Here is a 22,117-nt window from a genome sequence, read left to right as displayed (position 1 = left end):
AATAAGTCGATTTCGTTCAAATTATTAAAATCAACAACCCTTTCTCTTATCCATCTAGGTCGGCGAACAACATAATCATCATCACTGTCTGTCACTCTCAAATGCCAATTCAATCTTTTCAATTCAGTTATGCTCTCCTTCTAGCATTATTTGGCCTTTCCATATTGGAACAACAAATTAATCTAATATAAAATATTCGTAAAAGCCGGCAATAAATAAAATAATTAAACTTATACCTCAACAAACTACTTTCAACAAGACAGTAAACAGAACGCCGCAATTTTTTCTTAACGACAGATTACAGATGTTGACTGACCAAATTTGGCCAGTTAACTCTATAACGGCTCATTAGCTCTAACGGCGTGTGGTGAAACCCGATTATGCCAGTTAAGGTCTGATGGAGATTACGCTTCCTCTAACGACACGTTTAGTTTGTGGTGAAACCCGGCCTGAAGCAGGACCTCCTAAATGCCGTATATAGGAAGTCCTGGATAGAGCAATCTCCATAAGATCAACACTTTCTATCACCAAGCCACGCCTCCTCAGGTGTGCTTAGCCTTAGCTTAATCTGATGCACTATATTTTCATGAAAATCAACCAACAATCAGTATTTACATTTAATATCTCAATATGGACTTCCTGTTCCTATGTCCTTAGTTAGTTGTGCAGCAATTTGTAATTCCAGTTAAACTTGAATGCTGCTTGCTGGGAATTGAATGGTATAAATCCTTGCTGCTGATTTTTTCGTGCAGATTCTAAATTTACAGCATTTCGAGCTCTACGACCCAAGATTGGACGTCGTTCGTACCGCGGCATTATTAGGAATTAAAGTTTTCTGAATCAGTAGAATGAAAATAGAAAAATCTGGTGTGGCGCACTCACACAACTTTCCTTGCCGTTATGAAAATTGATCACCTGACGCTAGTGTAAACGAACATCTCAAGTCAAAGATCTGAGCCAGCTGGTGACAGGTCAATAACGCTGGATACACACGAGATCTGCTATCTCTTCATAGTGAATGATTTAATAGAATCAACAGTTTGCAATTGAATAATTACATTTTCTCAAATTTCAAGCTTATTTTCAATTTTAGGTGAAAATGTTACTGGGCATTAATTGAAGAGATGTCCATGCTCAATCGTTTCCACTAGAATTTTTTTGTTTAAATTATATCTGAGACCTGATAATTTGAAATCTAAAATCAAACTTTGCATAGATGGGGCGAAGCTCCTGAAATTTTTACAGATATGGGACTTGTGGCACTTGATATAGCTTATCAATGACTATTTTAGGTATAAATTTGATCAAAATCGTTGGAGCCATTTTCGAGAAAATCGCGAAAAACCCTGTTTTTGACAACATTTTCGCCATTTTAGCCGCCATCTAGAATCGCATTTGATCGAAATTGTTCGTGTCGGATCCTTATAGTGTAAGGACCTTAAGTTCCAAAATTTCAAGTCATTCCGTTAATTGGGAGATGAGATATCGTGTACACAGACGCACATACACTCATACACATCACACACACACACACACACACACACACACACACACACACACACACACACACACACACACACACACACATACATACATACAGACCACAGAGACACATATAGTACACAAATTATAGTACTCAAAAACCACTTTTTTGGACTCAGGGGACCTTAAAACGTATAGAAATTTAGAAATTGGGGTTCCTTAATTTTTACTTTCCTTGCCCTATTACCATAGGTAAGGAAAGTATTGCTTTCCGAAAAAATTAAAGTACCTCAATAATTTCTAAATTTCTATACGTTTCAAGGTCCCCTGAGTCCAAAAAAGTGGTCCAAAAATTTGGGTATTGGTCTGTATGTGAGCATGGACATCTCTTCAATTAATGTCCAGTAACATTTTCACCTAAAATTGAAAATAAGCTTGAAATTCAAGAAAATGTAATTATTCAATTGCAAACTTTTGGCAACTGTTGATTCTATTAAATGATTCACTATGAAGAGATAGCAGACCTCGTGTGTCTCCAGAGTTATCGCCCTGTCACCAGCTGGCTCAAATCTTTGAATAGTAGACTTGAGATGCGCGGGAACACTAGTGTCAGGTGATCAATTTTCATAACGGCAAGGAAAGTTGTGTGAGTGCGCCACACCAGATTTTTTTCGGAAAGCAATACTTTCCTTACCTATGGTAATAGGGCAAGGAAAGTAAAAACAGATCTACCAACGGCTGTTGGATGACGCAATGATTATAACAGCTGATTTTTATTTCTGTGTGTGACCAGCTCACAAATCTTCTCTCATAAGGATTACATGCAAACTTTGAAGGACCGTAGGAAAGAGTACTGAAGTTGGATTTTAAATTTGATAGGCCATAAACCTGGTCCTGAACAAATGAACAAAACTAAAAAAAATAATCAATTTCAGTGCACACATAAAAAAGTTATTGAACGTCAAAATTTGAAGCTCGATTTTTATTTATATAGATAGATAAAGAAATTGCTCGCTTAATATAATAGGATATATTCAAATATAACAAACAAATAAAAAATTACAAATCTAAACTTATAAAATTCTTATCTCACTGACTCACTGATCACGATTTCTGGAATACTACTGGATGGATTGCAACAAAACTTGGAATATAGCTTCCTTAAACGTCCTAGGTGCTCACTAAGAAATCTTTTGGCGATATTCCAACTCTAAGGGTGGTTTTTAAGGGTTTAAAGTTCGTCTTTTAGCATGTATATTCTTCTTCTCCCAATCTCTTAATTATAAGAGAAATGTCCATATCATATGTTATTATAGATCTATAATTTAGAGAGAGTACCTCTTCGAAACAGTTGTTAACTGGCAACTAAATTAATAATTTTGACAGGTTGGCATTAAGTTGAGATGACTTCATTAGGTTGGCACCAAATTGAAGAACTAATCAAAATGCATTTATCGGGAACAAATTGATTGGGCACTGCTGCTTCAATCGGAGCTATTCCTGGGAGTATAGATAGTTTTTATTATTATTATTATTATTATTAGTCGTAGAGCTCCCGAAGTGGAAGACGCTGAGTAAAATCATGATCATCGATTTTTATTAGACTTGGCGGTTTTTTTGTTCGCCCACCAGCTTTTCATTCTCTGAGAAAATGCAGCTTTTCTTTCTTCACTCCATCTTGTGCCAACTCTTTGTGCTTTGTCTAAAATTCAAAATCTTTAAATATTATTCCTGGATAAAAAATTAAGAGTGAAGAAGTAGTGTGTGATATCATAACCTCAAACTTTGGACAACATTAACTTTTTATCAAAATTTTTGGAGAGAAATAGTACAGGCTCAGCCTATTTTTTCCTCCAATGTCATAATTATATTATGATTGTAGTATATTGCACAATAAGAAAAAATATATGAATAATTGGTTTGTAGTATTTAGTGTGATTCAACATTTTTATAACAATATAATTTTCTTAACATTCCTAATCCATTCTCCTCCATAGGCAAGCGAAGCTACATATTTTACTATTTTTTGTGGTTCTATGGTCAGGGAGCCTCATGATATGACCATAGAATTTTAGACTTTTCTAGTCTTTTTCTCATGTCTGTTACAATATTTGAATGTTGCTCAACTGTGCTATTTTTCTGTAATCTATAACCATTCTCAGTTAATCTCGGACCTAGAATTTTTCTAATTATTTTCCTTTCTTCTTTCTTCAAATTTTCTAGATCAGCTTTCCTGTTGAGATTTAGGGTCTCACTGGCATATAGCATTGATGGCTTTATTACTGTATTATAATGTCTAATTTTAGTGTGAAGAGACAAGCATTTTTTATTGTAAATGGATTGCACCAGCCCTAGGCCTTTACGAGCTTTCTTTATTCTATCCTGCTGTGATAATCTCTCCGAAATAACCTCTCCTAAATATTTAAAACCTGGAACCCTGTTGATTGTTCCATATTTAGTTTGTAGTCTGGTAACTTCTAGGTTTGTGGTTGTGAACGCTGTTTTTTCAAGGATATTTGTAAGCCAACTTTTTCTGCACATTCTTTCAAAGTTTCTATTTGTTTTATTGCAACTTCGCCCGAGTCTGCCATTATTGCAAGATCATCCGCAAAAGCCAAATAAGGTATTTGTAAATTATTTTTCTTGGTTCCAAGCGCGATTGGCTTCCAAAGGTTTCTTTCTTTGAGTTGCTTCTCCCACTCTTCCATTACTCTATCCAGATAGTTTTTATTTTTTATAAAACAAACTTTTATGACGGGAGTTGCTTCTATCAATTGATCCTATTCTATCAAGACCAATTGAATTTTGTTTGTATATTATCCGATCGCGATAACTGCTTAAACAATTTCGATGAAATTTTAATAATTCAGTATGATATATGGAGGGTATTTTTAAAACTTCAGAAGTGTCCGTTGTGGAATCTTTTTGCGAAGAATGAGGAAATTCGGCCAAAATTTAACTTGGGCGAAAGAAAGTGGTTATTTATTAAAACGGCCAAATAGCTGTTGTTCCTTTTCCTAATGTAGAAATTAATATCTTCCATAGAAGTAAGGCGCTTTTCCCATGCATCAATATTATTCTCAAACATTGATTGTTTTACCAAAGAAAATAGAAGGTAGCTTTCTTTATAAATATTGGAGAATATGCATAACAGTTCGTTGACTGTCAGTATTTCTCATTAATAGCATCAATGCTCCCCATTCAAACAATGCTGACACATTGATGTGAATCTTACTATAATTTGGTTACTTCAAATCAGATGAAGATAATGATGTTGATGATTGCTACAGTTTCAATTTCAAACATGTTAGACATTTTTCTTTTGATGCCAGCTGTTATTATTATGTGAAATAAGCTCTCATTGAATGAATTCATAATCATTGAAGTCAATAATTTTACTTAGCACTTTCAGATATTTTCATGTTTCAAAATCAGCTGAAAACTAAATGGAAAAAAAACATAATATTCCATCAGCTGCTCCCATTTCCCTTCATGATGTCATTACATGACAAGACAAACCTATTGATAGATCACAAGTAAATACTAAAGTTGTCAATTTGGATAGAAATAAAATTAAGTTAAATGTTAGTTTACATCCAAATTTTCATCACTAAGCTTTTGGTTTCAAGCTAAGATCAGAAAGAAATCATATAATGATAGTCAATAATCAAAGTGAATGAACTCTATTCAGATTTATACAAATTCACATTCAAATGATCCCACTTCAATATTCATGATAGTAAAGTTTAGGACATGAGAAATCAGCCACAATAAATGTTATACTAGCTATTATGAATGGAATTCCATGGAAGAAAAAATCAGTGGATTGGCAGCTTTTACACTTTTGGATAAGTGAAACGAAAAGTAAGCGACAGGCTATGCCAAAAATTCCAGAATAAGCAAGAGATTCATGGATACCAGAGTCATCAAATTCCGAATCAACTTAATTTGGAATTCAATCTTCAATTGCATCAAGCAAAAACAAAAATAACATGATCACTGCTAATTTGACAACTGTCAACGGGAAATATTAATTGCCAATGAATAAAGTCGAGATTGAACCCCGCCCAATATTCTACAAAATTCGCTGCAATTGGACTACTATTCTACAGAGCACTTCCAACACACATCAATGATTAATCGAATGATTTGACACAATAGTTTTCATGCCAAGTTGTGGCCTAATCTCAAAAACGATTATAACAATTTTGGTAGAATTTAGATTATAAATGGTTCACAAAAATAATCTTATCATTCAATTCCTGTAGCGAAGCACGGGTGTCCCGCTAGTGTTTTCATATAAATTTAACCAGGCAAACCAGCTGTTTACTTGGTAATCCCATATCGATATTAATCAATATACAATATTGATATCACTATTGATACATCAATATCTATTTATTATTATTGACATTGCTATACAATCAACAAACTGTAACATTACAATTATTAATAATGTGAATATCTTAATGCTTGTTCACATGACAGCGATTTACGCTCGGTTGTCGCTCGATTGGCAAATCGCTCGGTTTGCCAGCCTCGTACACATGACAGCGATTCATGAGCGGTTTGCGCTCGGCTATGATAAATAATTACTAGGTACAACATCTATGTACTCAATCTTTATCACTATATTACACTTTAACATATATTACTGTTCTGATCGAAACCGCTCGGCTGACTGCTCTTGTGCTCTAGTATATCGAGCCGCCCGGCAACCGAGCGACAACCGAGCGGTTGCCAGGTATAGGGAAACAGATGGTGCCGTACACATGCATCGCTCGGTTTTAGTAGTCGCCGGCGAATCGCGGCGGTTGTAGTTTCCAGTCCTGGAAACCGCTCGGTTGGTCAACCTCGTGACAACCGAGCGTAAACCGCTCGCAATGTGCGGTTTTCGCCATTCATTTTTTCTTGAAATTCTTTTTCGAAATCATTTATCTCATGGATGACCACCATCCCATTTAAAAAAATTAAGTTGCATTCAAAATGGCGGATCAGATTTTTAAAGTCATATTAAAGTAGTATTTTCAATTTGAGTAGGATCCCCAATCATTACAATTTTTAAAGGTGTTTATGTTTAAAGATTGTTATCAACTAATGAATGATAGTATTTATCCAATAACTCCAATGTGTTGAATATTGAAGCATTCATCTAGATAAAGTATTTGTTAATACATCACTAAGGATCTTATCTAACCATACCATTAAATTATCTAATAGACTATTAAATCTTCATCTTTAATGTTCCATTAAATCTAATAAGTGTTCTAGTTACCGGATTCTATAGTGTTATATTATAAATACTGATTGTATTGTTTGATTACATTTTATATTTTTATTTTCAATAAAAAATAATTTCTCTTTTTCAGTCGCAAATTATCAACCAAAACAGATTTCGTCCCATGAAGCATCTCAGACTTCGGAGGAGTTTCTAAACATGAAATCCGACATCATTGCTGCTCAAAATCGTTCTGAACTCGATCTAAAAGTTTCCAGACGTCCTTCGATGGAAACAACTTCAAGAGTTACTGAAATCAATTTCCCAAAGAAAGCTGTCAAAGAAAATGTCGAAAATTCTAAGAAAATCACAGACTACATGAAAACAAGTAAAGTGACTGTTGGTAAACAATCAGAACCTGGAAATAAAACTCAAGGCGAGTATGAAATCCGGTCAATGGTTGAGAATATTACTGGAAAAACTACTAGTAATAGGAACCAGGTCGGGGCCTCAACTCTGAAAGAAACCACTATTGGTAAAACCACTCATAAAATCCCAATACCTGAGTTTGAAAACGAAGGTGTTGAATTCAACTTCGTGAAGCCAAAATCCGATAGAAAGATTCTCAAGAGAAAACATTCGTCTAGTAGTGAAGTAGGATTAGAAAACACACCCAAATCAGTTGACGTGAAGGAGAATGATAAATCAAAGATAATTACAGAGCAGGAGATCGAGAGTAAGAAGAAAAAAATAAAAAAAACTGAGGAAAGAGAACAGGAGATCAAATATAGAAAGAAACATATGAAGATTAGTCTTGAGGAGGAAGAGGAGAAGAATGATAGTAGTATCGAAAATGATGTAGAAATAATGAAGATAAGTTCAGAGGTGGTAAAAGAAAAAGAGATAGTGAATGGGAAGACAGAGATGAAAATGATGTGGAAGAATGAGTATGAAATGAAGTTGAAAGAAAGTAATGAGAATAAGACAGACATGACGAATATTCCTGGACCAAGCCATAGAATATTAGGATCTGTAAATAAAAACAAAAAATCTGCATGGAGAGACAATAGCAATATTCTTACGACTGGAACAAAAAATACCGAATTGAAGAAGGCATTTTTGAAGAACAAAGTGCAGAGTAAAATGTCGACCAGAAAAATTAAGAGTTTTGCTAGAAAGTCAGAAAATAAGTTTGGTGAATCGTTTGTGCCCAAAAGGTTAACCGATAAGACAACAAAATTCTATTTCATCACTAATTTGATGATGGAGCGTTTTGGGAAAAGACCGGTGTCACTGAGGAAGCGGAAGTATCCTGTTCCGACAAACTCAGCCATAGAGAGGTGAGTCATTTTCATTCAATTTTCTGTGTAATATTTCATACTGTAGCTATACTGTGCTTACATTTTAAAATTCCCAACTATACAACTGTACAAACGTATTGTTATTTGCTAATCGTAAAAATATTTTAATAAACCACTTTTAATGCGCCTCGGGCCAAAATCAAGGCTAGCTGTCTTAGAGGTTAGCAACGCTCATTTATAGTAAGATTCACTTTAAACTGTCAACATTTTCAGTGGATAGCATAAGCACTGACTAATTAATGGTGACAGTTTAAAGACTAACTAAATGACAGCACTAAAGATGTGCAGGTAAACCAATTTTAGTGAGATTCACTTTAGACTGTTAGCATTGGTTGAATTGAATGTTATTTATAAGGAAGTGAATCTCACTAAAATTGGTTGAACGATTGTGATTAGTGCTTAGACAATCAGAGTAATTCGCTAAGCCAATTCTGAAAATTGTTTATAAGTACGGCTTATAATATCATGAATTAACCAATAGCACTGTTTTATTTCGTGCTTTACCATTTGAAATAAATTGTCAGTTTTGCTTAGGGAGAGAGAGCATACCTGACTAGCATTAGCAATTAGGAGATACTGGGTTCGATTCCCAGGCTGCCAAATAAGTTTTGGATAGTAGCTTTCATCGAATTTCCATGTAGCTGTTGACCCTGTTTTCAATATTTGCCATAGTGGTCCACATATCTTCATGGTGGTTTACTGCATTCAACTTTGAATTTTCATTTAATAATTATTATTCATTCATTAGCATTTGAACAAATAAAATTTCTCATCAATCTCTATCTGTATTGCTGCAATAAGTCTATGTTAATACAACAAATAAATAAACGAAATATTTTGTCTGCTTCAGCCCAATCGAAGCTCCAAATCACAGCATCTTTTCTACTGGCAGAAAATCACACACGACAGTATCTGTTCAAACGTCTCCCATGAAAGAGCAAGTAAAATGTGTGCCTTCATCTTCTGCCAAAAGTGTTGGTGGAGCAAGTGCCAGTTATGATTGTTTTGAATCTAAAATTAATTTGGAACATGGAAACGCGACAAATGTTTGTAAAAAAGACGGTTCTATTCAGCTCAATTCCACCATTCACAACAACGGCACCGAAAACCATTTATTGCCAGGAACATCTACAATTATTGACAAAAAATACGTTTCTCTACCAGGACATTACACATTTGTAAGTGAGAAAAGCATTGAAAATATTGGTGAGTCTGAGAGTCTCACAAATATTGTGAGTCAAGAAGATATCTTTGAACCACCCGTGTCTGAAGAAATTGTCAAGTATACAGGTGAAGTAGTACCAGATGAAGCTTCGACTAAGATGGATATGGATGAAGAAATAAAAAAGGATGCTATTGATCTCACCCAGGTAAATCCTCACATAAAGAACAGAGATAAATTTTGCACAAGAAAAGTTTTGACACCTCCATCGAGTCTTAGTGTTGGTTGTAATCAAAGTAGAAACAGAAATAACTGCGATGCTATTCGAGAAAGTGCTCAGAAAACAAAGAAATGTGGGAGACCAAAGAGTAAAAACTTTACAGAAAATGAAAGTTTTCAAGGTCCAACAAGCACAGTAGATGGAAGTTTACTAAACGTTATTGATAGTGAACAAAATTCAGAAAAAGATTTGAAGACTCCAAAGCACCAGATTCGAAAGAATGTACACTCAAATTCTTCATCATTGAAGATTGGTGGCAGGATGGAAACTATAATAAACTCTAAAACTACTTCACAAAAATCAAAAACCCCGTCACAAAACTCGAAAACTCCTCAACAAAAGACTAAAAAGAGTTTATGTTTCAGCTCTCCTAGAAATGTTATTAAAAAGCATCTAAATTTCACATCTCCAGTTTCCAATGAAAACATTTTCCAAAAAGCAGAACCCGATAGCTCTGAAGTTACAATATCTGTTCAAAAAATTCAAACTAGTTGCAATAAAAGTAAAAGATCTGTTTCGAATTTTTCTGATGAAGACACATTTGAATCTGTAAACGGATCACTCGATTTGATAAAACAAAGGAATCCACTGAGTTTTTCTTGTGATCTTTCAAAATTTACTCAACCTTGTTCTCAAGGTAGACCCATGACACAAATGGATACAGCATTTTCTGGGTCGGACAACTCTCAGCGTTTGAGCACACAACAGAAGTTAATAGAGGTAATTATTAAATTGATCATGTTGAGTTAGTTTTCTTCTTTTGTTTATTGGAAAACGCCCACTTGTATTCAAATAAATAACAGAGTATTTTCTGCTGTTCTTTATTTTTGTTTCAAACTTTTCAAATTTAAAATTCAATTCTAGATTATCACTTTGGAAGTTAAAGTCGTAATTGATGTGCTAAGGTTTAAAAGTGACCTTACACTGGATAATTCAATAGACTAAATTTTGGAAATTAATTCTGTTTTAATTCTCCGTAATAGATTTCATAAATGAATGAGTTATAGAAATGAGATTATGACATTAAAAAAACAACAAAGCTATTTGAACCACAAATCTTTCAGCTATAGTTTGTCGAAGGGTTTTATTATTCTAGGAACCAGTACTTATAGTCCATTTTTGTTGTTTTTAGGAAGAAATTAGAGTTGAAGTAGTAGAACCTCCATCAAACATCATTGCAGAATCTGATGAAGAGGAAGAAATTCCGCAGACACCTGATAAGACAGAAAAAAGGTAGGCCTACTTTACATTCGTCAAAATGTAAATTTTTTGTCAGACTGATCTTTCATCCACCCTCGTCGTCTTACTACGACAATATTCAATGTCGCCTGTAATTAGCCGTTTCCACACTTGACCGATTGTCTGCCGAAATATGTTTTTGTGACTATAAATGCGGGCCGACAATCGGTACCTAAGAGTAAAAACACTACAGTGATATTTACATCAAACTGTTAGCATTACTTCAATGAGAAGCATGTGATATGTTGAAATGATAGTGTTACTTGAATGATAAACATTAATTTTATTTATAAGGAATGCTAAATACGAGAATCTCACTGTAGGCTATAGTCAACTACCCACCCGACCCGTGTATCTTCTTTGTTCCCGTATGAAATTTTTAACGGGGGTACTGAGTTTCGTTCGAAGCCAAAGGCTTAAGCTATGGTTTCCTAAGAAAGCGGTTATATAATCCACTTGGTGTTGGTATTCTAGGGAACGCTAGTGATGACCATAACGTAAAATAGCATTGCCGTTATTTTTGAGTCGACCGTCATAGCGGAGACAAACATTCTTGGAACGTTTTTCTGTGGTAGCGGTGAGAATTTTGATTTGATTTAAGATGATTGCTAATGCAAATATATGGAGCACTGAATACGAAGAAATTATTATTGATTTTGTAAAAAGTAATGAATGTTTGTTGTATAATGTGATAGCTAAGATTACATACATAATTAAACAATGCTGGTGTTAAACGGAAGTTCTACCTAAATCTTTCCTCGTAATAGCCTACAGATGGCGGCGAAACAAAATTTGAATTGCACCCTCATTAGCACGGGTTTTAAAAATTTAACTTTCTTTTAAACGATTGTGTTCTACTTCAGATCCGAAAGGATAAGATATCTACTTGAGTTGATGATGGTAGTCAAAGCTAAAAATGAGGTGTTTTTTTTAAGTAAAGGGATAATTTTTATCGGGTGTACCTGGAAATCTTTTTGAGATAGAACGGTCTACCTGGTTTCAGGTTGTAGAGCACCAAATTACTCCCAGAGGGATTTTGAATCATAAATTTAAATGGTGAGAATCAAAATATATAGTTGATTATAAACGGAATTCCTCCAAATTTTTATTTTTCCGAAAATTTGCTTCATTTTTGAAAAAAATTTTACTCAGCACTCGATGAAGATAGATAACAACGAATTCTTTAATTTTATTCGAAATTCTATCATCTAAAAGAAAGGCAAGTGATTTTATTTCAATTGCTCGATTTGGCGAATATCACTGAAAACTGAAAAAGGAACCGAGCTGTTATATTAGTTGAATTTCTCTAATTTTTTCAAAATTATTTGTACATGAAGTACTTATATTATCACTTATAATCAAGTTGATATCAAGAGAGGTGAAAGCGAACCCAATACTCTACTAAATAAAATTTGAATGAGGATTCATAAAATTTGAACCTTGTAGATTCTCAACTAGTATTTTCTTATGTTCCAGTGAAATACTGACGCAACACAACACGAGCAAACTAGACAAATCGATGGACATGAGCATCATTCCAAGTTCGCTGAACTTGTCTCAGATGGCTAAATCAAACTTGAATAGTACAAAAGCAAAAAAACAATCCAAAAGATACTCGTTTGTCTACTCGCGGCTGCCTCCCCATCTTATACAGAAGGTGGAAGAATTTGCGCAAAGTATCAACGCGCACATCACCCCAAATATCACTGACGAAACCACGCATGTAATACTTGCGCCAGTAGAGGACAATATGACTGTTATCACCTATAAGTTCCTAAAGGGAATTGCTAAGCGGCTGTGGTTGGTCAACATCAACTGGGTTCTCGAAAGCTTGCAAGATAAGAAGATTAAACCAGAGGTTAGTCTGCTTTATTTTTTAAAATATCCTATTTAAAATTGAAGATGAATCAATCTCTTATATTGCATTTTTTTAACTCGAAAGTCAAAATCGCATACACAGTGGCTAAAATTCATAGGTATCAGAAGAAAAATAGAAATATTTTACAAGTTTTGATGAATCACATTATTTTATATCGTACTTTTTCGGGATATCTGGTTTTACGTTAGTGGGTGGGAGGCCATAATCAGTTTCTCTTTTCTTGCATTGTTACTGTAAATTGGAAGCATTTCTTTTTTGAAAATCTAGTGTGGTATACTCACACAACTTTCTTTGCTCATTGAACTGTAACATTGAACGAGAATAATCTAGGGGAATGACATGTCAATTGGCGGCTACATACTTAAAACTACGATAATACTATTGTATATAATATTAATTGTTTTCAGAGTAAATTTTCCTTTGCAGTCTGGCTTCTTAGACTCAAAAAAAGGGTTTCGTGGCAAGTTCTTGAAGATGGAAACAGACCTAAATATTCTGATTCTAGGGTTCTTCAGGATATCCGAACCACTTGATGCGCATTATCACGGAACTGGATGAATATTATATAAATTCTGGAATAGGAATATATTCTATTCATTGTTTAAATTAACATAAATATTAATAAATTATGGAATACAAATTCAAACGTGAAGTGATTTTGTTAACATTTAAAACAGTTGACATCAGGTACTTGTGGATGAGAATACTGCGTGAGGTCTACTGTTCACAGAACTACTAGCTATAATATCGGGGCACCAAGCTTCGATCGTTATTTTATTTATTGATAAACAGAACACAATTCTCTAAAATGATCGTGTTTATATTTTACAGCTGGCTATACGTCAGCTTATGAATTTCGGGGATGCGATATTTTGATTTTCCACAGAATCACTCGGTCACTTTTTACTATCCACAGACGACGAAAGTCTCAGCTGTTCCAGCCAAGGATGAATTATCCTTTTTATGTCGTTCAGCGAGTTTTTCCAAGGATGAGACCTAGTGCAATCGAATTTTTATATAATAAACCTACTATGTTCCAAATTCCGTGAAAATCGTTAGAGCAGTTGAACATAAATAACCAGATATCAAAATATAAACAGATATACAGAAATTGCTCGCTTAATAATATAATAGGTTATCTGTTTATTTATGTTCAACGGATCTCGAAAACGGCTCTAACGATTTTCACGAAATTTGGAACAAAGTAGGTTTATGATATAACAATTCGATTGCACTCCGGGCCAGCTAGCTATAAATAATATTACCAATTTTATATTAAACACTACATAGACTGAATGTAAGTCATTATTATAATTTACCGATTTTACAACACTTGAGCACAATGAATCTTCCTTTAAGCAGTGTTCACACCGGAGTTGATAACTCGAGTTATTAAAATGTTATTAACTTGACTGAATCGTCAAAAATTTCTCTTAACAAAAGTTAATAACTCGTGTTTTTAACAGAAAATTCCTTGTTATTAACAAGATCTGGTTATCTAATTGACTTCCATATGATTTCATTAAACGAGACTATCCATATGATATAACAAGTGGAATGAAAAGCAAAAAATTGTCTTCAAAATACTTAAAATTGAAACAGGTGTGATCATCATAATGTGATTAACATAATGGTTTTCATTCTGATCTAAAGGTGCGTACAGATATACGCGCCGCGAACATGAGCAATTCACTTTAATCAGCTGATGCCAAGCTTTTTATATCTGTATCTTACCGTTTCTGTAAAAATACAGATATAGTCAGCTGATTAAAAAGTGAATTGCTCATGTTCGCGGCGCGTATATCTGTACGCACCTTAATGTAAACAAATTATAGTGCGTTTACACCAGAGTAAACTGCTGACTATATCTGTATTTTTACAGAAACGGTAAGATACAGATATAAAAAGCTTGGCATCAGCTGATTAAAGTGAATTGCTCATGTTCGCGGCGCGTATATCTGTACGCACCTTTAGATCAGAATGAAAACCATTATGTTAATCACATTATGATACAAGCTGGTGTTTAAATAGTAAAATGTAAATTTTTATATTCCTAAATTTTTAAATTAATTCAAAATTGTAAAATGCTTAAATAGTTTCTTTTAGATTATGTTAATTTTGGACATTCAGATTAATCACCGTATATTTAAATAGAAAATGTTGTTTTGTTTTGGACTGAAAAAATCTTTGTTATGCAAAATAAGGTTAGGATAAGGGGTTAGGTTTTTTCTTTTAATTCACAGTAATATATGCTGGTTTACTTTGAAATGTTTTGATAATTTTATATATTAAACACAAATAATTTTTTATAATCAGGAATTCTGTTATTGGGGTTGACAAAACAATAACTTAGAGCTTTGAATATCACCAGACTTGCCACCAACCTAACCTAGCCTGCTAACTAAAATTCATGAAAGCGTCTTGAAATTACACTCATTTAAAAAAATGAAACCTGGTACTCATTGAAGATAGAGAGTATCAAATGATTTCATTTTATATTCTTTGAGAATAACAAGAATAATTTTTTCTGTTGAGTGACTGGATTTTGCAGAAATCACTAGAAACTGGAAAATGAACTAAAAATACAAGGCTTTAGAGGGCACCCTGTACGCTCCCTGTACAGGGAAATTTTGCATGAAATAATTTGTTCTTGATTTCTCAGCATTACTCACAACATCACGACCAAAATCGTAGAATTCCAGTCGCGGATACCAGTCTTCCTGACTTTTTGACTTGACCTATTTAAAATTGTACAATCAGAGGCTTATTTTGATCAATTCCACAATGTTTAGAATGAGAAACTTCACTACTACTTATATAATAAATATGAATGTTTTTTCGTTTATATTCTATGTTTTATTTATATTCTAACCTCTCTTTATTGAGGCTACAGCATACTCAAGTTTCACGTATCTTTGCGACCAGCATGTCCAGTCGCTTTCATCAAGACTTGCCAAATGCCTATGCTCTTTGATGATCAATGCTCAACCACTCTCCTCGGACACTTTGTTCACCAGTTTCGTTGCCTGCTGGGGAAATAGAGCACTGGAAATATTAGCCTGACGGCTAAAAAGGCTCCATCCAACTCAATGCTTTATGGACCATGGACATTGAGTCGGTTGACCCAGTCACTCATGGCTAATAAGACTCCATCCAACTCAATGCTTTGTGGACCATGGACGTTGAGTCGGTTGACCCAGTCACTCATGGCTAATAAGGCTCCATCCAACTCAATGCTTCGTGGACCATGGACTTTGAGTTGGTTGACGTAGTCACTCATGGCTAATAAGGTCCTTAGTATTAAGGGGAAGTTGATGAAGGTTAAAGTTAGCTTCGAGGGAGGTTTATTTTTTATTTTTTTTATTTCACAATTTATTTCCAGAAAGTACATTTTACAATATATTCCCTGAAAATTACTCCCTCTAATATGGAACAAGTCCGTGTTTAGAGGAGGAGTCATTACAACAATAGACACAATACAAGAAAGAAAAATTTGACTTTCCACTGCTGTAGTTTACAAGCATAAGCTATTCAAACATATTTACATATAAAAATACTAACACATAAAACAATAATTGAAAGAAATATAATCTCAAATTCTTAGCCAATAAGTAATAATAGAAATAGATTCAATAAACAAAAACTGATTGCTTCCTTTCTTTTTTCATAGTACTGGAAACAAACATTAAATGCACTCATTTACACATTTTGAAAACAATAATTTCTACAATACATAATTATTAACATGAATAGAAGAATAATAATCATTTCTCATAACATATGAGACAGGTACTGGTACAGGCCAAGACTGGTACTTATTCAGGATCAATACTAAACTGCATTCAAAAGCAATGCCAATTCTGAGTTAATATCAGTAGAAAAAAGGAATTTTTTAAGCTCTAACTTGAAGCATTTCTGATTGATTTTTTGTCTTAATTCTGGCGGCAATTTATTGAATAATCTTGGGGCCAGATAATAGAAATGTCGCTGCCCTGTGGTCGTTTCCCTTCTTGTCTCCTCTACCATTCCTGACACCATCCTTCTAGTTTGATGTGCATGAGGTAACATTGTAAAACTATTCTTTCTACACATGAATAGAATCGAGCCCTTGATGTACAGCTTTTTTATGTTTAAAACCCTTGCTGTAACAAATAGTTCCTTTGATGGATAATATGGATCCTTTTTCAACATTATTCTTAGAACTATTCTATGTGCCCTATTAAGTGGTTCAACAGTTGTATGAAAGGCTGCACCCCATGCCACAATACCATACTGGAGGACAGCCTGCAACAACCCCATATACACCTGTCGCATAGCTCTACTCGGAAGGAGATCCCTTAGCCGTGAAACCTGGATCATCAAATACCTCATAATTTTTGTTATATTATTTACATGGATATCCCAGCGTAGATTCTGATCTATGGTGACACCAAGGAACTTGCAGGTGTTAACCTTTTTAAGTTTTACACAGCAACTACACCCATCAGTCCTACAATCCCCTGATCTTAGCAGCAAATCCAGTGCAGGAGGCTGGCCAGTCTTGTTAACAGAGAAGGCAATGAAGTTAGTTTTATTACTATTTAAAGTTAATTTGTTCACATCTAACCAGCATTTTATTCTCGCCAACCTATCTTCTGTCAAATTATAAACCTCCTCCCATGTAGTGCCTTTTATACACAGAACCGTGTCATCGGCAAAGGACTGCAGATGGACATTCTCACCCAGGTCCATAGAGCACAAGTCATCAATGTATATTACAAATAATAATGGACCCAAAACTGTACCCTGGGGCACTCCATAGACTACCTGCTGACTCTCACTTGATACATTGTTTATTCTTACCTTTTGACTCCTATTGCCCAAATAGGATCTGAACCAACCGAGAGCAAGACCATTGACGCCCTTCTCCACAAGTTTTCTTATCAATCTAGGGTGTGAAACCGTATCAAATGCTTTGGCCAAATCTAAGAAAACAGCAAGTGATTTTTTCCCCTCATCTAAGTCATTGTAAAGAATATGAGTCAAATCAGCTATCGCCTCCTCAGCACTTCTACCACTTCTAAAACCATATTGTTTATCAGATAACCCTTCACATTCTTCAAGAAATTCGATTAAACACTTTTTAATATGTTTCTCTAGAATCTTGGCAAGGTTAGACACAAGGGAAATCGGCCTATAATTGACCATTTCCAGTTTACTACCTCCCTTGTATATTGGCTTAACAATTGAACTTTTGAAACTATTGGGAAAAATTCCTGTTGCAATACTCAAATTTATAATATGTGCTATCGGTTCAGCTATGAACTCTTTAATTTGCTTCAGAAAATCTGTGCTCAAATTATCTTCACCTGGACTGGCACCCGCTTTAAGACTATTAATGAGTGCTGCAACTTCGCTAACAGTAATCAATCTAAAGTTGCATAACTGCCGATTCTGATTGGTAATTACCGGCAATTCATCTACCTCATCAGCATACTGTGGTAGGGATTCAGCCAGTGTTTTTCCAACGGAAATATAATATTGATTAAAATAATTCACTATTTCCGTTCCGTGTTCATCCATATTCAAAGCATTATCCCCTACATTAATGTTTTTTATATCATTTCGATTCACCCCTCTACCTAGTATTTCATTAGTAGCCCTCCAAATATGTTTCGTATCCCCATGTGTTCTATCTATCTTATTGTGATAATACTTCTGCTTAGCTTCCTTTATCAATGATTTTAATTTTGACAAATTTCTTAAGATAATTGTTCAGTGAAACATTGTTGGGATTTTTCTTAGCTTGTAAATATAGTTTTTCTTTAGCTCTTATTGACACTACCAGTCCTTGTGTGATCCAGGGCTTTATTTTCCGTAGCTTAGATCTAACTTTTACAGGTGTTACAGTAGTGGACTCATCCATGTGATTCTTTAGAATCTTGTAAAATTCACTCACTGCATCATTGACATCTATTGATAACTTGATTCCATTTTTCACCTATAAGTCTCTCTAGCAGTATATCTTGGTTAATTTTTGTTTTAGTCGCCCTCATGTTTTCATGCCTGCTCGGTTTAGATTTTTGAGCTAAATAAATTATCATTATAGGATAGTGGTCAGTTATACTATAATCAAGAACTATTGGGCGTGTCATATTAATGTCACCACCCGTTCTTACAAAAATATGGTCTACACATGTCTTAGATCCCCCTATCACTACTCTGGTGTGTTTATTAATCATCTGCATATAACCCTTCTCATACATAAAATCTAGATACCGCTCTGAAACCGACGAGTCATTCTCAGATGCTATATCGATATTTATGTCACCGACTATGTGGGAAGTTTCACTACCTCTATTATCCAAGTATTCTTCAATCTCTGTCATAAATAAATCTGGACATCCAGATGGAGATCTATAAACTGCAATGACCTCATGCTTCTTACAACCCTTAGTAAACTCTAAAATAATTTAGTTTGGAGTTGGGTTTTATTTTCAAAATTGTAAAAATATATAAAACTATGACATATAAACTCCTTTTGAGGTGTTGATTCGGAAAATTTTGTATAGATTAGGGATGATTCAATCAATTTTTTAATTAGTTTGAAATTTCAATTCTAGTTTATTATTTTACTAGCAGGTAACCCATGCTCCACCAGGGTCTGTTTAAAGCACAAATATTTTGAATTTCACATGTATTACCATTTACCATACTCTTGTATAGTTCTTCCCTTTATAATATCATAGATAATTATTCTATTTTTTGTCTATTATCAATTCTGATTTATTCATTGTAGGTGGTGTATTTGACAATGGATCCATACGGTGAGCCGGGACCACATCGCTGCAAATTTGACCAATCACAACTTCTGGCTGACTTCACTTTTCTACTGAAGCCACCCTTCAGTCAGTTATGTCATGATCAACTCAAGGTCAATATCATTGAATAATATAATTTCATCATATACCACACTAGGTTCGGTCAACTATAAATATTTTACAATTTCCTCTTTCGTTACAAATTTCCTATGCTTTTGTAATCCAGAGCGAAGCTCGGTCCCCCGATATTATTTTTGATTGAAGCCGTACACCACAGTGTGCAAGAACTCTTGGATCAGTATGTTTTCCAAGTAAACGTAATCTTGAATAACCACATTCTTGGATCAGTATTTTCTGGACTATTGTTTTACTCTTTGACGATTTCCTATACTATCCAAGAGAAAATTAAAAAAACAAAACAAACAATATTGTTATATAGTGATAGGCTGAAATCATAAGTCGGCGCATTAATGACAGTCTGTGTGATAGCTCCCAAATAGCATCAGCTGTTATGAATGAATGAAAAATTATTAGAAATTGCATGGTATTAATAAACCAGCTGACTAAATGATAAATCTCAACTTTTTTTCTTATGCACTTCCAAATTTTATTTGATTATATCCTGAAAAAGGATGAAGGAATATGTTAATTTCGTTGTCCAACGAACTTGATTTGTAAAAAGGTTCTAAGAATTTATACAGAGTAACAGAGAGTTTTAAAATGTTCTTCGGGGTTACGTAAATTCATTACAAAAAACAATTTCACTTACAATAATGAAACAAGTGCTGTACGAAAGAGCAATTCAAACAGTTTTCTCCAAGGGTACTGGGCAGTTATTTGACCGTTTGCCTGCTAGGTGTAGACAGTAGAGAAAATGGCTGCCACCAAATGGCAGTGTATGGGCCTTTCTTTTTTGCAGAAACGACAGTAAACGGCATGATGTTCCATCATGATGGACATGTTGCTATTATGGCTTATGCCTGCAATTATGGCTTATGCTTCAGCTATTAATTGAATTCATTTTCCAGCAAAACGGTTGTCCTGCCCATTCTCATAACGAGGTTTGACGGTACCTTAACACAACACTGCCTCGACGCTGGATAGGACTCGCGTCTGAGGAAGACCAACAAATTTTGCTAAGACCCCAAGATCACCAAACCTCACGCCATGTGATTTATTTCTCTGGGAATATGTGAAAGACAAGGTCTTCATCCCACCAATGCCGAACGCATATCGCTGAGCTGAAGGATCGCATAATCAATGCGATCAACTCTGTTCTCTATCAAAAGAGGTTAGGGCGTGTTTGGCAAGAGCTAGACTTTCGTGTTGACGTATGCCGTGTAACCAAAGGAGCACACATTGAACATTTATAGATGTTATAAAAAACTGTTTGAATCCCTGCATCTGCTCGTACAACTTTCATTTAAAAATGGAGTAGCCTTCCTGTAGTGAATTTTCGTAACCCGGAAGAACAGTATTGGTGCCCAAGACGGTTAGAGCGTAGTTTGATACACTGTGGGACCCAGGTTCAAATCTCGTTCCCACCAGATTTTTTTTGCAGACGATACTAATTGTTTTATCTCATTCTAATAATATATATATCAGTATAAAATTATTATTATCACTATATAGAATAATTAAATTGAATCATCTTATTATTATTATTATTCAATTATTTTATCACTTACAAAGTGAGCATTTTTTATTGTAACCTAAGTCGGCCATTGGCAAGACTTTGGTACATCTCTATTCTGTCAAATTTAAAAAGGATCTAATCATTGATACCGTGCTGAGTACAACCGCCTTTTGAATTCCTTGAATTCCATGTTTTGCACTCCCTGAGACACCAAGGCGACTGAGGTTCGCTGAAACCTTCTGCCTGATCACTCCAACATTAGAGATAATTATAGGGACAGTTGTAACTTTTTCCTGCTTCCAGACATCCCTGATTTCAGCAGCCAGGGGGAGATACTTGGATATTTTCTCATTGTAATATTTTCCCAAGCTGTGGCAACATGGTATGCCAACATCAATCAAAATAGTCTCCCTGGCTGTCTTGTCCATGAGGATAATGTCTGGCCGGTTGTGCACAACTGTCCTGTCAGTCAGCACAGAGCGATCCCAATACATCTTGTGTGAATCATTCTCAAGTACAGAAAGTGGCTTGTATAGATAGTATGGCAGTTTTTGATCCACTAGACCAAACTTCAGGTCAAGATCCTGGTGTAGGATCCCAGCAACAGAGTTGTGGCGCCTCAAGTAGGCTAGTCTGAAGCTGCCATCAACTGACAAGCTGACATGATGTGTTGGAATGTTTCGGGAGCCATATCACATCTTCTACATAAGTCATCATTTATAGGCAGCTTCAATATATGCTTCTTGTAGTTCTTAGTAGCTATTACTTGGTCTTGAATAGCTATCATGAAGCCTTCTGTCTCTATAAACAGATCTCCGTGTCTGAGCCACGCATTTGAGGCATCTTCATCCATCCTAGGCTGTCCCAAAATGTAAGCATTCCTCCCATGCAGCTGTTTTGCCCGCCATTGCTGAAGGATCTCATTCTCATGCTGCCCATCTGTTTTTGGATCGTCGTTGAGCTGTACAGAGAGATTAAGTGGGGTATATCCTAGATCAGCTCTCCTCACCGCATTGTACAAGTCTCCATCCTTAGCCAAGAAGTATTGTTTCATGCTTCT

General features: G+C 34.9%; 1 protein-coding gene across 2 annotated transcripts in view; it reads left to right on the top strand.

Annotated features, from left to right (window-relative positions):
- LOC111056205 overlaps positions 1 to 22,117 on the top strand; it is a 32,478-nt gene that overhangs the window by 1,971 nt on the left and 8,390 nt on the right. The window contains exons 1-6 of one of the 2 annotated variants that reach the window (XM_039430795.1): positions 5,011 to 5,346; positions 6,852 to 8,040; positions 8,912 to 10,223; positions 10,636 to 10,736; positions 12,219 to 12,600; positions 19,400 to 19,534. In XM_039430795.1, the coding sequence (XP_039286729.1) occupies positions 5,274 to 5,346; positions 6,852 to 8,040; positions 8,912 to 10,223; positions 10,636 to 10,736; positions 12,219 to 12,600; positions 19,400 to 19,534 (3,192 nt within the window). In that variant the 5' untranslated portion in view covers positions 5,011 to 5,273. Of the gene's footprint in view, positions 1 to 5,010; positions 5,347 to 6,851; positions 8,041 to 8,911; positions 10,224 to 10,635; positions 10,737 to 12,218; positions 12,601 to 19,399; positions 19,535 to 22,117 lie in introns of those variants that run through there. The other variant, XM_039430797.1, reaches the window with a different exon arrangement.

This window comes from Nilaparvata lugens, chromosome 6, assembly GCF_014356525.2.
Source record: "Nilaparvata lugens isolate BPH chromosome 6, ASM1435652v1, whole genome shotgun sequence".
NCBI classification, from domain to species: Eukaryota; Metazoa; Arthropoda; class Insecta; order Hemiptera; family Delphacidae; genus Nilaparvata; species Nilaparvata lugens.
This window is presented reverse-complemented; position numbering and strand designations above follow the sequence as displayed.